The 17,679-nt window shown below is 42.4% G+C and overlaps 1 protein-coding gene across 16 annotated transcripts in view; it reads left to right on the forward strand.

Annotated features, from left to right (window-relative positions):
• Window positions 1-17,679, forward strand: part of ZMYND8 (zinc finger MYND-type containing 8) — a 112,943-nt gene that overhangs the window by 55,365 nt on the left and 39,899 nt on the right. For 12 of the 16 annotated variants that reach the window (XM_019539579.1, XM_019539578.1, XM_019539591.1 and 9 more), the window contains 3 exons: window positions 4,541-4,689; window positions 10,525-10,743; window positions 12,638-12,751. In XM_019539579.1, the coding sequence (XP_019395124.1) occupies window positions 4,541-4,689; window positions 10,525-10,743; window positions 12,638-12,751 (482 nt within the window). The remainder of the gene's footprint in view (window positions 1-4,540; window positions 4,690-10,524; window positions 10,744-12,637; window positions 12,752-17,679) is intronic. The other 4 variants (XM_019539593.1, XM_019539583.1, XM_019539592.1 and 1 more) reach the window with 1 other exon arrangement.

Raw genomic sequence — 17,679 nt, forward strand, 5'->3', positions numbered from 1 at the left:
CTCACAGCACCCTTGCAAGGATCTCAAGATACCCCAGAGTGCTGTGACACCCTAGTTGTGAATCACAGGACTAGATACATCAGTGATTCTCAACCAGGGCACTGTGAGATCCTTTAAATGGTGCCACACAATACCGGCACTGTTGGGTCTGCAAACACCTATGAATGATTCGTATAATAGATGCATAGATTTTAAATTGGAATCTGTTTTGTCAAAAAAAATCTTATTCATCATGGTCTGAGTTCTTTGCTATAGAAAAATTGTTCTGTTATTTTTCAGCAGTGAGAAAAATGAGTAAAAGCTAAGAGTTGGCACTTTCCAAGGGGTGCCTTGAGTTTAATGAGAAATGCCTGGAGTCCACAAAGGTTGAGAGCCACTGAGACAGAAAAACCATACCATCTCAGTAAATGAAATTGAGTACATAAGTCTAGATTTTGAAGTTAGTCATTGCTACTTGCCCACAGCAATGCAGATGGCTAGCATATTGAATTTCTAGTACCCGACTTAGGACTTGCTGTCTCCAAGGGTTGGTTTGTATTTTTGTTTATTTTTTTACTGGTGCAAATAGTAGTGTGCTTGTGTTGCATGTACACCAGTGCAGTAAAATCCAGAATGCAGAAGGTGCTGGCAGAAGATAGTGCTGGGGAGCTGAATATTCTGCCTTAGGTTATAGGAGAAAGAATGCCTTGTATCAATAGGAATGTCTTTTGACATGTAAAAAGGAGTAATGATGAGCTAGGAAACAAATCCTACCTGTTTTGGATGGTAGTGACTGTCACATTAGGTCTTGACCATACTAGAAAAGCACTTCTTATAGATTGAGGTTGTCCAATTTCCAAGTGGCTGGGGGTTGCATGTCTCATGGGTCGCATCAGCAGGGGCTGCTTGACCCACATATGCGCAGGTGGCCCCTACCCCCCCCCCACAGATGTTTCCCCACCCTGTTGCACCATGTATATGGGTGGGCACTGCCATGTATGGTGTAGCATCCCACCTCAGATTCAACTGTCTATGGGCTCCTGTGTGGTACTGTGCTGTACATGTGCTCCAGGCTGCTGGGTTTCCTGGAACCATGGGCTGAGCCATGCTGCACTGCCCCACTGCCTGAGGTGGGGTCATACAGCAGAAGCTAGGAGGGTGATAGGGGGTGCTGAAACTTTGTGCTGTTGCTGCTCAAGCAGTAACAGGCCACATGTCCTTTGCAGATCACCAGTTGGACAGCCCTGTTGTAAATTGTTACTGGAGAATTCTCTTAGTAAAGATTAGAACTTGTGGCAGAGGTGATATCTTTTATTAAACCAACTAGATATTTGTAGGGGTGCACTGATAAAGATATTTTTGGGCTGATACTGATGGCTAGTTATTAATGAGCCATATCGGTCAATACGGATCTGATTGCTGATATGCAGACCAGCAGCTTGGAGACCAGCATCTGGCTGGTAAGTCTGTGGAGGAGAAGGGGCATGGGGGAAGGAAGGGGTGTGGGGGGGACAGATCAGGCCCCTACAGTGAGGGAGGGAGTGGGAGAGGGGCAGAGGTAGGCACTGCCCAGCTGGGGTGGGAGCATGGGCATGGGATGGAGTGTTGAGTGGCTAGTCCTGGGGGAAGAGTCGGGGATGGCTCCCACCACTGTGCACCCCCGGGAAAGTTATAGGGGACATGTGCCCTCATATCTGTGTGCAGGGCAAGGGTGGGCAGCCACTGTGGCTAGGGCTAGGGGTAGTGCTGTGCTCAGGGCAGGTGGCAGTGACATTGGGAGAGGGGTTCTGGGGGTCTATAAGAAATTTGGGGAAGAATCTAGCCCATCCTATAGACCCTCCCTCCTTCCCCAGCACCACCATTGCTGCCTGCCCTGAGCACAGTTTCAGTCCACCCCCCTCCACTGGGAAGAGTCCAGCACTGCCCCTGGTCCCAGTTTGCAGCAGCAGCCTGCCGTCGCCCCACGCACAGATCTGGATGAAACATGCCCCTCATGCCTCTCTCAGGGGTGCACAAAGTGGCAGGAGCCAAGCCGTATCCCCACCCCTACCCCCCACAACGCATCCTTCAGACGAACAGCTTGCGGCTTTGTACCATGCCCTGCCCCACTCCCTCCCTCACCTTGGGGACCTTGATCTGCCCCCCTTCCATCCCTCTGTCTCTTCCCCACCACAGACTTACCAGCCAGAGGCTGCTCTTCAAGCTGCCAGGCTGCATTCCTGTCCATGTGCATGCTGTGGCTGCGTGCGCACAGGCAGCATTTATCAGCGACGTTATTGGCCACATCAGCCAAAAAAAGCTGATTGCTGATAATGTCAGTTTTCCTTTTATTGGTGCTGATATGGTATGAACCGATGTGTCCATGCACCTCTAGATATTTGCAAAAAAATTCTTTATTTGCAAGGCTTTGGGCACATACACCCTTCCTCAGTCATGGAAGAATGCAAAGATTGTAAAATTTCTCCCAGGTGGAAATAAAAATTCATATTTCACAGGAGAGTTGAAGGTGTTGTAAGATCTCCTGGTTCAAATAATTCTGTGCAATTTAGACTCAGATAAAAGTTGCAACAGTCTATTTATATCAGTGTTGTCTGGTGTCAAGTAAAGATGCATTTTATACCATTTCCTGAAACTGTTTGAGCTATACCAGTAAAAGAATAGTTTTGACACCATATTTGCATCAAGCTAAAGCTTTTGCAGGCAGAACTATGTTAATTAGGCATGTGATACCAGCAAAATATTAAATGTAGGCTAGTTCTTAATCCTGCAAATGTAAAAAAATCTGTCCGTCTCAGGGCAAGAATGAGAAATATGGGACAAAATGTTGGATTAATGCCAATGAGCAACATGTGGCACAGTGTACAAATTCTGTCAAGTGATATGCAAAATAAGGTTATAAATCTGCATAACTGTTGCAGTCCTTTGATATTTGCACAGGTCCTACAATAAGGCTGTTAAGAATGCTGATTTTCTTGTATGTTATGTAAATCAGAAGAATTGCTTGGAGTTAGAAATTATTTGTATCAATTTGGTAGAAGTGGTTCTGACTAAAAATGATGTAGAGAAAAAGTTCCCCAGTAATTTAACTTGTTTTTTTTTAGAGCTGTGCTCCTATGTATGTGTATGTTCATTTAAGGGAAAGTTGTACAGGTGTCAAATTAAGTCTAATCAACATTTAGCATTCATATCTGGTTTGTCAAAACTATTTCATTGAGGTCTGATTGTTCGCAACAACTGATTATTTAATTGTCCTTTCTAAAAATGGCTGTAAACTCTTTATAACTGAGCCAAACTTCCCATATTCATTAGAAATAATTAAATGTTCTAAAAGGAAAAAAAACTTGAAAACATTCCTGTCTTGCTTTATTTTTTGCGGTGTCTTCCTGACTCATGATCCAATCATTTCATACAAGATGTAGCTTTAACAAAGCTCTTAACCTGTTCTAAACCAAAAATTAATCCCTGTATCAAAATGCTTATAAGTTGAAACAAATATAACAGATAACTTAATCTGAAAGGATTTGCCTACTGTTTGGTAGGAATGGATTATTCTTTCAATACTTGGTTGGGGAGGGTTGGGGTTTTTTTTGTCTTCCAGTGAGAAGAATGAGGTGGAACTGATGTTTAATAAGATAGACTTTCACTGAGGATAGCTACTAGATTTCTTTGGTGGGACAGCAGAGTCTTTTCAAAATGTTTCTTTAGTTTGACGGCTTAGGAATAGAAATAGCTTGAAACTGAGCATCAGTTAGCAGGAACTCTGTGAAAGTGTTGTCTAGTGGTAAGAGCAGAGATGCTGATGTTCTGTAGTCGCTTCTGCCAGTAACTAGCTGTATAACTTTGGCCAAATTGCTTTTCTTTCTGTACCTTAGTTCACTAGTCTAACAATAGAGTATGCTTCAGAAAGAGTCTTATGATACTAAATTACTTTGTTGCTGAGATATTGTCATGACATGTATCTATTGATTTTGGGAGAGAAAGGGGCAGAGAAAAGATGTTTTTTTTCCCCCTTAATAATAGAAGTCAGTGACTTTATTAAAATAAAGGGAATAAAAGGAAAAATTGGCCTAATTGTTAACTACATATTACCAAGTTATCTTTTTATATTCCTGTCTTCCAAAAACTACCCACTGAGTTTTGTGATGTAATCTAACCAGGAATTGCAAACAATGAGAACCTTTGCTTTTTAAACTTTAGAAGGTATAACGGTAGTATGGAACAGCTCACTGCTAAACTGTAACACTGAAATATATATATTGTTTATGTATTTTAACAGTCATTAACATTAAGGTGAGAGGTGCACAAGTAGAATTCCTCATAGAAATCAGTAAATATTCATTTTAAATTTTAGTCTCAAATGTAAATATAGAGCTTTCTTCACAGCATGCATGACACTGTAGCTGTCCCTCCTTTCTCTGAAAGCAATTTTGCTCTGTTCAATGAAACAGTAAAGAAATGGAAACCACAAAGCTGTCTAACCTTAATTGGATTCATTTTCAGAAAACACTTCAAGAAGTGTATTATGGACTCTTTAAAAATGTGTTATTTTTATTTGTTATAGATCCTGGCTCTGCTGAACGAACAGCACAAAAAAGAAAGTTTCCTAGCCCTCCACACTCTTCCAATGGCCACTCCCCTCAAGATGCATCAACGAGTCCTATTAAAAAGAAAAAGAAACCTGGCTTATTGAACAGTAATAATAAAGAGCAGGTAAAAGCAATTATGGTCTTAATATGATAGTAGTGTACTAAATAATGAAGGATGCGGTGACAACTAAGCAGGAACTCTTTACTTAACTTCTTTGTACTGCAGGAAGCAATTCTGTAGAGGCTGGTTGCAATGAGTAGACACAGTGGCAAATAAGTAAAGGACACTCTGCAAAATCAAAAAGCAGGAAACAAAACTAGTTGTCCATATATGGAATTCTGAGTGAAGGGCGATGTTAATAAATACAAATGGGCAAGTATTATTAAAGAGCAGAATATTTTTAATAGATACAATCCTTTTAGTAACAGTAATGCATACAATCCAATAAGGAAATGTATACTTTAGGATTGAGAAGGATTTCTGCTTTTCATTGTTATTCTTATTTACAGTGGTTAAGGGTTCTGTTAGGGAACTGAAGGATACTTTTTTCCCTTCTTTTGAATCACCAGATAGTAGCCATTTCTGAAACAAACTAGATGAATCAAAGTGTAGTCAATGTGTAAATTCCTGTTGCCTATGTAAAGGCGATGTCTAAATTACAGGTGCACAATTATGAGACTGAGATTTTCATGACAACCAGGAGAAAATCCAGGGGCTGTTTGAAGATATTTTGAAAAAGCAGATTTTTATGCAAAATATCCTTGAGAGAGTTCCAGTGGAAAGCATTTTTAAAGATTATATTGTTTTGTTTTGTTTTGTTTTTTCTCTTCATCAGTGCCCACTTCAATTTTGTGTGTGAGCTACTATTTTTTTCCTAAAGCAGATGGATCCAAAAACCAAAATTTGAATTACAAAAAGACTGACATTTTTTATTCCTTTCTTTTTTTTGTTCAGACAAAATGTGGCTTTGTGTAGTCAGTCTGGGTGTGACAGTTATTGACTATATAGCTGGGTCACTCTGAGAGTGAACTATTGCCATGTAACGTAAGCACTTTTCCTATTAATCTGTAAAGATTATTTGAAGAGTGATTTTTATGCCCTTTTTTACTACTTTATGGTGTATAAGGGAGAATAAAAATATGTGGAATTTTAAGACAGTATATTTTATTAGAGAGCTTTGTGTGTCTTTTTTTTTCTCAGACCAACACAGCTACAAAATAGATCCCTGAAATTTTAAGTGCATCTTTTCTGCTTGTTTTTTACTTTGGAAATACTAAAAATGTCCTAATCCCAATCTGGTCTTTTTATTTTCCTAAAGGTATTACTTCTCAGAAATGTGAAAGGGGGAAGCACTCTCAACATGTATGCTATTATCTGTTAGAGAACTGTTTTTCATTGCATGAGTGAGATTGCATCCATTAAGCACTCAAACATTTAAGTATGTTCACACTATCTGCTTACCCATACAGTTTTATCCCATTTTTTCACACTAGTGCTCTTCTAAACTATTTCATTTGCAATAGGTACCTATTATATAGATCCCAACACAGCTCCTCGAAGCAGTGAACTCTAGGAAGTTTTGAAGCACCCCAATTTCAATGCTGTGACATCAGTGGAAGGACTGTTTGAACCATCTTAATGCTGTTTTTGTTATCATGCATGTGGTTCATTGTGACAACTGTGTCAGGATGGACCACATGCATGGTAACAAAAAGTTATCACACTAAACCAGTATTGAATCTCGCTGAAAATGTTTCTGATTTTATCCAGATAATAGATTATATAGTTGTGTATGTTTAGAGCACTTCTATGTATGAAAATGCATTGCTTTCAAATGTGCTATGGCTGAGGAAAAAAATAGTTTTTTTAGATTTCACCTACATGCACAAAGCTCTACAGCTTTAATTCTAGTTAAAACATTAAGTCCCTCCTACTTTGGAAATGAATATATTAATCTAAAAGTATGTTATATTGATGTAGCTATTCCCAAATATGGAGGGGAATAATCTATATAAGAAGACACACTTTTTGCCACAATACTACATCTTTGCTAAGATTGTACTGATATTAACTTCACTGGTTAACCCAGGGGTGGGCAGTTATTTCAGGCAGAGGGCTGCCTACCCAGTTTTGGCAAGCTGTTGAGGGCTGCATGAGTAGCCCCGCCCCCTGCTTACCATCTTGGGACCACTGTCTCAGGGCCAGCACTGGTGGGGTGCAGGCTGGCAGGGATCTGTGGAACCGGGCTGGGCTGCACCAGCAGGGAGAAGGGGAGCTGGGCCAGCTCCATAGAGCCCCTGCCAGCTGGGACCCTGTGCTCCTGCTGTCGTGCTCTGGGCCCTGCTGGTGCTGGCCCCAGGACACCGGTGTGGGCGGTGTGCACCCGCTCACTCCCAGTGCCCCCCAACCCCATGTTACAGGTGGGGGGGCAGTGTGCAGCCCCAACCTCCTGCTCCGTGGCAGGGAATGAGCTGGTGCTGAGTACGGGGAAAAGCGACCCCTCCCCTGCTTTGTGGGCTGTGCTCCCTGCTGCAGCTGCTCGCAGCCTGCATGGGGCTGTCCTGAGCAGGCACAGGCAGCTCCATGCAGGCTGTGAGCAGCTGCAGCATGGGGCGCAGCCCCGGGGTGGGGGAGGGGCCGCTTTTCCCATGCTCAGCACCAGCTTGTAACCCACCCCTGCTGCCAGCCTGGGCCCTGTGCTGGCTCTGGGCTCCCCGTTGGGGCTGCTCCGTGGCAGCAGCAGGTGTGGCAGCAGCGTGCAAACTCAGGCCAGCAGGAGCAGCAAGCAGTGCCCGGCGCAGCAAGGGAGGGCTCCAGTTAACACTGAATTCTTCCAGAAGAAACAAGGTAGACAAGAATTGAATTGAATTTGAATTTCTGATGTAAAAAATAAGCAGACCTATTTTCTTCAGCCTTTTCTTATCCATCATGAGCAGGCAAGGAAAGGCACAATTTATTTTTCTAATTTATTTAATTTTTGCAAATTGCATTTAATTTATTAACGCAGGCTAATTTGAAATGTCTAAAAACATGTGTTTGTGTTACACATGTGCAACTCCTCTTGCAGTCATAAAAGCCCCTATATAGGCAGACAGATTTTCTTGTACGTGATGTACAAATGGCTACTTAGACACAGTTGATTGATTTGCACTCATCTTGATTCCAAGTGCAGGTATACATAGGGTTTTAGAAATACTTACAAACCACTTCTACAATTAGGAAAAGTGATATAGGATGTTTCAAGGTAAGAATTGCTTAATATTAACGTGGGCTTATACAGTTCAATATGTTATAGATATAACATCGTGAGTCATCAGGGTGATCTCAGCAAATGTTCGAGTGTTTAGTTGCATACGAGCAAAGAGTTATAGAAGTGGAAAACGTATTCAAAAACATTGAAAGATTAGAGAAGACTGTTTCATAATTGGGCAGTTACGTAAATGTGCAGGTGGCAGGTCATTTTCCTGTATATCAGTAACACTTTAAAGCAATTGGATATTTTTTTCTCAAAATTTTTAAAATAAATTACTGTTTTTCTTCTATTTTATTGTTTGGGTATACTTAATTGTAGACTGTACACAGTGAAAACAAAAGACTCTTAAAAACAAAACATTAGCTACCTAAGCAAGAATTAACTAGTTAGGAGTGTGTTGAAAGCTGCTTTCCAGAGAAGCAAGGAAGTTTACAGAAGTTGCTTTTTTTCCGCCATTTAAAGTTCTTTATTGCAGTGACTTAACAGAAATGTATGGCTTTGCAGCACTTTAAAAATGGGTAGGGTGTTTTAAATTAACCCTTGGTTAAAACTCTGTATTTTATAGCAGTTTAACAGCCTACAGTGCTTTAAATAATTTCTGTATACTGGTCAAATTTCTGACCAGTGGAGAAGCTTCAGGAGGCTGTGGACTACCCCCTGGCTCCTAGCTTGGAAAGTGCAGGGAAGCTCAGAGGACACCCCCTCTCCCATCAAACACTGACCTGCTGTCATATTTAAGAGTGCTATAACTTTATAGTACTATAAAAAGTGCTCTAAATTACAGCATTGTAAAATGTGCGTGGAGCACTTCTGTATATACCCAGGAGCTCTTCAGGAGAAAGCTTTTCTTTGTTCAGTGCTGAATTTTAATGCATTTTTTGCCCTGATCAGAAACCAAGTGTGTAAAGGGGGGCTTTCTAAGCAAATGAGCCTCCTTTTCAGCTATTCAATCTCTTATTTTGCATCTAGAAAGTTTCTTACCTGTTATTTCAGTCCATCAGCTTGGCTCAGAGGATGTAAAGTGAAGGAAGCTTAAAAGACATTAGCCCTGTAATGCTAATTCCTAATCACCCACACCTCCTGGAAAACTCTGAAAACTATTTGCTTAGAAACAATAATTCTCCTTTTCTTATGTTTTCCTGTGGCCTGGATTTTTAAGGACATTTGTATTGAAATATTATCTATGATGCTTAGGAGGTTAATGTGGATTGACTACTTACTTCCCTCCTTAAGCTATAATATACTTTAATTACATCGGGTATTTGAACTGCTGTCAGCAGTTGATGACTTGGCTCCCGTGTATGCACTAGGATAGCTTTGATTTTTCAGTTGAGGAGCCTACTGCTGCTTAAAAAGTGGGTATATCTCAGTAGAGCATTTTACAGTTTTTTTTTCTCACACTTGGGCTTTCATTTGACCCGTGTCAGTGTACAGTACATGGCATATGCAATAACATTATGTGGACATAAAATGTTAATATTGTAACAAGTTCCAAGTGCATATAAAACCTTATGCTATATGTACCAGTCCTTAGCATTTCATAGAACCTTACTAGGTACCATGTATTATTAATCTATAAATTTATATTATTATTATTATTATAACATTACAACAGCAAACAGAATAGACAGCAGCAAGGATACTATATTGGTTCATTTATCTGGGGTGAAAACAAGTACCTTTTTAGTTGAAGTTTCAGTAATATTCTAAGTATACAGAAAGTTAAATAAATTAGAATTTGACTGGAACAGTGTGGTTAATGCCCCCGTTCTTGTCAGAAGCATGATGAGGTAGTTCATGGCTAAGGGTTATATCCTACATCTTTGGAAGAAAACAACTTCAGTTGGAATGACCTGGAGGGAAGAGAACTACTTCTTGCATCACCTAATTTGTCCTTGGAAAAGTCCCTTATTAAAAAGTGATTAGACTTTATTTTAACAGTTTTAGAAATTTGACAAGATTTATAGTCTTAAGTTGATAAGGCTGGTGGCTTATTTGACATTGGTCATGTCTGGAGTGACTATTTGTATGCCCTCTCCTCCCTTCCTTCAAATGACATGACTTCTAATGAGGAATAACAGTAAATAAGCTGCTTAAAAATTAAGTTCTATCAGTAGAATAATTTCTAATTGGAATGTACATTTCTTCTCCCCCCTCCCCCAATTTTCCAGGAATGTTAAGCTGCTCTTTGCAATAGAACTAGTAAACATTGGAAATCAATTTGATCATACAGGGCACGATTTTAGAAGCACTGTTGACAGTGCCAGACTTATGCCAGCACAGAAGTATTTTCGGTTACAATTAGGAAGACTTGTTGCTGAAAACTTCTTTCAGCAACGGTGTACTTGGAGCCTACAAGTCTTACATTTTCCAAACATATTGTAATAATATGTTTTGGGATTAGTAGCTTCTGCAGGCCATATTTCTGTGCTGAAGATGAAAACATTTACTGGCCTCATTATTGTGCCCTGCACTTCCTGTCCTCGCTTCTACTCAGCCTATTTTTAATCATGAATTTGGTGTGTGAGTTAGTATTTTATATCTGAGTATAAAGTAAACTTGAATGTCTATTGTGTATGAACAGGATACCACACAAATATTAAATGATCTCTGTAAACTGATGTTTGCGTTTTATTATTAATATTATTGTTTGAAAATGAAAATTTGTTTTGAAACCAAACCTGTCTTTCTTGCCTACATTTCAGTCAGAACTAAGACATGGTCCGTTTTACTATATGAAGCAGCCACTCACCACAGACCCTGTTGATGTTGTACCACAGGATGGACGGAATGATTTCTATTGCTGGGTTTGTCATCGGGAAGGCCAAGTCCTCTGCTGTGAACTCTGTCCTCGAGTTTATCATGCTAAGTGTCTGAAACTGACAGCGGAACCAGAGGGGGATTGGTTTTGCCCAGAATGTGAGGTTAGTTTGGCATGAGGTGCTGTTTGTGTCTATTGTGTCGTTCATGAGATTCAAAGGATATCATCACCTTCCAAAATGTTTTCTCCTCTGGCTTTATTTGACCTTCTGTACTTCTGATTGCATCTTGGGAAAGTTGGCAGAAGGACAAGTATAGAAGAGGGGCTAGAGGTGCACCAGTATATTGGTCCATATCATATCAGCACCAATAAAAGGAAAATTGACATTATCGTCAGCCAGCTTCTTTTTGTATGATGTGGCTGATAATGTCGCCAATTAAATGCTGCGTGCATGCATGCAGCAGCCCAGCAGTGTGGAGATCAGTGTCTGGCTGGTAAGTCTGTGGGGGCGGAAAGTGACCTAAGGTGGGGTGCAGATCGAGGGCCCCACTGTGAGGGCATGAATGGGGCTGGGGCATAGACAGGTGCTGCCCAGCCAGGGTGGGACAGGGTGAAGGACAAAGTCATGGGCAGCTATCCAGGAGGCGGGCAGGGAAGGCTTCTCCTGCTGTGCATACTCCCGGGGGAGGCATGGGAGGCACGTTCCCCCCGGATAGATGTGTAGGGTGAGGGCAGGCTGCCTGCTTCAGGCTTGGGACTGGGGGCAGCACCAGACTTTTCCTGGCTGCAGGGCTGGGCTTGGGCTTGGGCTTGGGCTTGGGCAGGGTGGGTGGCGGCAGTAATCCACAGGGAGGGGCTACAGCGAATTTTGGAATGGCCATAGCCCATACTGTAGCCCCCCTTCCCAGTACTTCTGCCACCTGTCTTGCTCGACCTGGCCTGAGCACAGCCTTGGCTCAGCCATCCTGCCCGGAAGAGGCTGGGACAGCCTCCATCCCCAAGCCCATAGTGGGCAGCCTGCCCTCTCCTTATGCACAGACACGTGCCTCCCACGTCTCCCACAGGGTGAGCACAGCAGCAGGGGCTGACCTGCCTCAGATGAACTACCCGTGGCTCCATCTTGCACTCCTCCCCACCCTGGCTGTGCTGCGCCTGCCCCAGCCCTACTTCCTCCCTCACTATGGGGGCCTTGATCTGACCCCACCAGGATCTTTACCCTAGCCCCCCCCAACAACTTACCAGCTGCTCTCCAAGCTGCCAGGCTGTATATCGGCAATTGGATTGGTATCGCCACTATGACTGGTTAATAATCGGCCATCAGTATCGGCCCAAAAAATCGGTGCACCCTAACAGGGGCCATCTGTTGCTTGGCTCCTCATTGTGTTGTGTTATCTAGCTTATATTTGCCTTCTCACTTTATATCTTCAACTTTTCTTTGGGTTCCTATCTCTAGAGAAGGCAACACATCAAAGAGTGATCCCTTCCCTTAGCATCACTAATTCTGAAAACGCTCTGCAGTGTTACCTAGTTTAATTTGCGCTTCCTGTTGTAATGGGCTGATCAACTTTTCACTGAAAAGTTGCATTATAAGGCCTGTATAAAGAAATGGGTATTATTACTTTTTGACAGGAATAAGGAAATATTTAGCCATTCATTCTCAGTTATTCAGTTAAATGCATATTATTGATAAACCCTACACACCACTCTTGAGAATTTACTGCCATAGAATCCAGATGAATTTCTCAGTCACTTACCATATAATAAGCCTAAAGTCAAATTTGGGAATTTAAGTACTCCACATATTCACTCTCAGTAATATAATGGGAATCAGATATACTTTTTTACTTTTTTCCTGCATTTTTGTTCTATTCAGAAATGGTACCTTGATTTAAACACATTTCTAAGAAATGAATTAATACCTGAATGTTACACTGTCAGAATTATTGTTTTCATGAGACCTACTTGAATAATATTGAATATTATGTTGTTGAAGAGTTATGGAAGATAGTCATCTAGAAATATCTTCTGATTAAATATTTTGTAATCTTAATTTTTAGAAAATTACTGTAGCAGAATGCATAGAAACGCAGAGTAAAGCTATGACAATGCTCACCATTGAACAGCTATCATACTTGCTCAAGTTTGCACTACAGAAAATGAAACAGCCAGGGGTAAGGAAAATATTTTTTGGTGCTGGGTTCTTATATATGATGTAATCATGTGTGTTTTATTTCCTTTGGTTGATTTTTGGCTCTAGCTTGCTTTACTTTTTTCTGTGTGTTTTTAAGGTAGCTAGTGCACTTCTTTTGTTTAGAGGTAGTGGATATCAAAGAGCAATACTATAGACTTTGGTGAACAGACTGTTGGTGGTTTACTGAAATAAAGATAGAAAGCATCTCTGCTCTAATGCAGCACAGCTTTGTGGTATAATGTTGCCTTGCTTGCGTATTTTATTTGTAGTGGTTTCTTTGGCATTCACAGCAGTTTCCAAATGCTTAAAAAATATCAATGAACTTTTCCAAGCAAACCTTTTCTGATAAGGTAAAACAGTTGAGGCACTGAGACATTAAGGGCGCCTGTACACGTGCAGTGAGGCTGCTTTAGCACATCGGAGAGAACTTAATCGAGCGTGCTGGAGTGTGGTAATTACCGTGCTCCCGTGTCATATGTATCAGCATCCGCATGTTGAAAATGGTGGCGGGGGACACTTTGTTTGAAGAGCTTTAGTTAAAGTGTCCTTGCTACCGTTTTTCAGCATGGGGACGCTGATACACATGATGCTCTGGGCACTTTAATTAGAGTGGCTCTCAGAGCCTGCCCCCACACATTCACGGAACATGTGTATAAACGCCCTAGGTCAGTGGTTCTCAATCTTTTTTGTGCCACGATCCATTTGTAAACAGAATTGACAGCCCTGGCCCAGTGCCCCTCCCAACCTACTGCCCCCAGGTCCCCCCCATTGCAAGCTGGAACTCTGCCAGCCTGCAAGGGAAAAGCCATGGTTTCCCACGTTTTTCTCCTTTAAAGGAGAATACATTTTTAAAGTTTGTTTGTGACCCTTTCATATGTTCTTGCAACCCACTTTTGGGTCATAATGACCCACAAGTTGAGAAACACTGCCCTAGGTGATTTGTCCAAGGTTATACTGGAAGCTTGGGATGGTATCAGGTTTGCAACCTACTTATGGATTCCAGGGCAGTTCAACTGTATGATTAAGCTCTCCTTTGTTGTATTGTTGTTCTAAAAAGGATTGGGCTTCATCAAAGAATAAATTGGATGAAGGATTAAATTTACCATTTATACAGCTCTTAAAGTAGATGCAGTGAAACTATGCCATGCCCGTCACACTTTCTCAGTCACTGAATGTGAATGAGGGCATGCCTACATGACAAGGCTTTTAGGAGTCTGAAGTAGTATGAACTGTGACCAATACAATTGTAGTGGCAGCAGCCCCCAGTGTAGGTATAGTTAATAATGGCAAAACTGCATTTTTACCTTGGCTTGTTTGCTTATGCTTAGTGGTTTTACTGTAGCAAAGCTTTCCCTGCACTCGGAGCACTTCTCTGGCATAATGTACTGGTAAAACATTCATTTTCTAGACACTACTTGAAGCTTTCCTTGGTATGTTGAGAGCTTACACACCAATTCCTGTTCAGTCTAAACTTCCATATGTTTTAGGAACAAGACTGAGAAAGTGTCTGTTCTGATATTTCTCTAGAGCTACCACTCTAGCTGTAAGCATGGTCTAAGCACAAAGTTGTATTCGTTTAGCTGGACATGTAATGCATGGTGCATACTTTATATCTGTTTGGCGTGTTCTTTTTCTTTACATGTGTAATGTAAAGCTAGCAGCTAGACCAGGGCCATGCAAGTAGTGGCTGGCAGGTCGCACCTGGCTTGCAGGGGGTTAAAATGCAGCTCTTTGGGCTCCTGCCTTTTCGCAGCAGTAACAACAGTCTCCAGACTCTCCCTCCCTCTTCCAGTTTCTCCTTCCTGCTCCAGCTCCTGGGGACAGGGCAGGGCCAAGCAGCAGAAAGGTGCTTCCTGCACAACAGCAGAAGATCCAGGCCAGGGGCTGGTAACATTTTTGAGCAGGGTGCCAAAAAACACACACAGCCTTGACTTGTAAGATGTTAACATGTCAGGAGCAGATGACGGGGGAGCTGCAAGAGGCCTGATCCTTGTAGCAGCACAGCCCTGGCTCTTTCCCCAAGGCATGAGTGCCAAGCAGAATGCCTTTGTGTGCCATGCTTTGGCATGCATGCCAGGGTTTGCCTACCCCGATCTAGGATGTCCATGTAGCAAGAGAGGGGCTGATTTACCTGTGTGCAAAGGAAGGGGAGACCACACTGTTAGGTAGTGGAGGGGATTCAGGCAGCCCACTATTGCTGTGTAGCAGGCAGCAGCTGGGCTGCTTGTGTTGGGGAACCAGGCTGTTCACAGTGCACATACAGCTGTAGAGGAGCTGGGATATTTTTGCTGTCCACATGGCCAGAGGGAAGCCAGTTTGGCTGTTCTGTGCGCAGCCAAAAGAAAGCTGGCTTGCCTGCACTGTGTGCCTGGACAGCAGTTGTTTTACCTGTGTTTTGTGTGTAGCCAGAAGGTGCCAGTTTGCCCGCAGTCCACATACAAACAAGAGAGAGACTGCACTGCTTGCCCAGTGAAGGGAAGCCAGGCTCCCTGCGTGACACAAGAGAGCCATACTGCTCATGCTGCCCACACAACTGGGGGAAAGTGTGGCTGTTTGCATGGCTGGGAGGGATTCTGAGGGTGCATCTGCCATATGTGTGGCTTATGGGGTATGTAGCTCCCCATCCATAAGTTGGACAGCCCTAATCAAGCCTAGCTTCACAGAGGATATGCTTGTGGACAGCCTTGCATAACATAGTTAACCGAGAACAAATCACTGTATAGATATACTTACTTGGGTTTAAAACTGTTTTGTAACTGTGTTTTGCTCCTGTTAATTTACAGGATGGGTGGGATGAATCAGAAGTAACTTGATTTTATATCTTTTCCCAATCCGAAGGCTAGCTGCGGGTGATTCAGGTCTTGGCACAATGGAGAACTAGCCTTAGGGTTGTGGCTAGCTACCAGTAGCCCCATTTACCCAGCCAGATTATAGTGTTTAACAGTGGAAACCCTGTATGGGCCAGTTAAGATTGTTCTGTCACATTTTTGTTCCACCCAAGAATCTATCTTTGCTTCTCATTTTGGATTTATCTTTTACAATTGCTCTGTGGTTAGAACTTTCTCAGACATGCTCCTCATCCCATATTCATTCTCTAGACTTAACTTGAACTTCAAGTATGGGTGGTGAAAACAGTAAAATAGGTGGGGTTTTAGGTTTGTTTTTTTCCCCAAATCGTTTATTAAACTACTTCATTTCCTATTCCTAAACAAATGAAATTGGAGTGTGAACACAAAATACATCTCCATTCTCCTGGTAATACAGTAAATAATGGTACAGAAAGACAGGAAATGCAGTCATAGATTCTTAACAACTCTGACCTCTCCTTGGTATTTGTTTTAGCAAAACAATAATGGCAGTTCCTAGGAAAACTAGCATCTGAATGCTGCTGAGTTTTGTCCTTTCCAAGTCTTTTTACTCTCGAGTTGTAAATCTTGTGCTGCTACAGTGAGCCATTTGAAATTCCAACGGCTGCTTTTCAGAAGCAAAGTCTATTGTTTGTTTACAAAAGAGCACCCAATCTAGGGATTTTGAAAACACAATTGGGAAGATGTTGTCGAGTTAATACAGTTTGGGTATTTCTCCCTTGGGCATTTGATTAACACCTTTTATTAAGACATTACAATACTTCTGAAGTTAAAATGGGAGGGCTGATTATGCTTTTTTATTTGAAGAATCATCGTTGATATATGTTTATCCTAACATAGAAAATGAAATAAACAGCCAAATGCTTTCTTTACTTAGTAATATCATCCAGGTCTTCTAATTGGGATAACCTAATCTAATGATTTTTGTTTTCACAGTAAAATTCACGATTAAAATAATGCTGTTTTGTACCTGATACGGTTCTCTTATTCGTATGGTTATTCCTAGTAAACCTGTTGGTTCTTTAAGGAATTAAAGAGAAAAATCTGCCAGTGATTCATTCCCTCAAATGGTCTTGTGGGATGAATTCAGGACCACCAACTTCAAATGCTCGTAGTATGGGAAACAGGCAGGAGGAACTTACCCTCTTGTTAGCTTACACCAACCCAGACATAGTGGGGCTCACTGAAACATGGTGGGACCCAACACATGACTGGGTGGTGAATATCAAGGACTGTAGGCTGTACAGGAGGGACAGGACAAGGAGGAAAGGTGGGGTGTGGCGCTCTACATTAAGGAGGAATACACATCCTCATCAGGTAGCACAGAGTCAGAGGAGGGGCACATGGAAGTGCTCTGGGTTAGAATACAAGGCGGTCAAGAGGAAAGAGACTTAACGGTGGGGGTCTACTACAGACCACCCAACTAAGGGAAAGAGTTAGACCGGGAATTCTTAAGTCAGCTGGAGGAGGTAGTTAGGTCAAAGGATGTGGTCATCATGGGTGACCTGAACTTTCCAGACATCTGCTGGGAAGAGCAGTCTGCCAGGTCTGACCGCTCACATAGGTTCCTAGCCCAAATGCAGGACCTCCATCCAACTCAGGAGGTGCACAGCCCCACCAGGGGAGACGCCTTGTTGGACCTGGTGCTGGTCACGGGTGACGACCTGGTGAGGGGGCTGCGGGTGCTCGACCACCTGGGCAACAATGACCATCACCTGCTGGAATTCACCATCCAGCGCAAGGTGGCAAAGGCCTACAGCAAGGCAACTGCCTTAGATTTCAGGAGGGCAGACTTCAGTAAGCTAAGGAGAATAGTCGGGGAAGCACTGAGGTCCCGGACAGAAGGGGAGCCAGGTGTCCAAGAAGAGTGGTTGCTCCTTAAGTAGATGACCCTCCAAGCCCAAAGGGTGGTAATCCCAACATGGATCAGAAGGGAACAGGAGGGCACAAAAGCCCCCATGGCTCACCATAAGCATCCGGGAATGTCTTCTAGCTAAAAGGGAGGCGCACATCCAATGGAAGGGAGGGGCCATCACCAGGG

This window comes from Crocodylus porosus, unplaced genomic scaffold (genome assembly GCF_001723895.1).
Source record: "Crocodylus porosus isolate Cpor-Errol unplaced genomic scaffold, CroPor_comp1, whole genome shotgun sequence".
NCBI classification, from domain to species: domain Eukaryota; kingdom Metazoa; phylum Chordata; order Crocodylia; family Crocodylidae; genus Crocodylus; species Crocodylus porosus.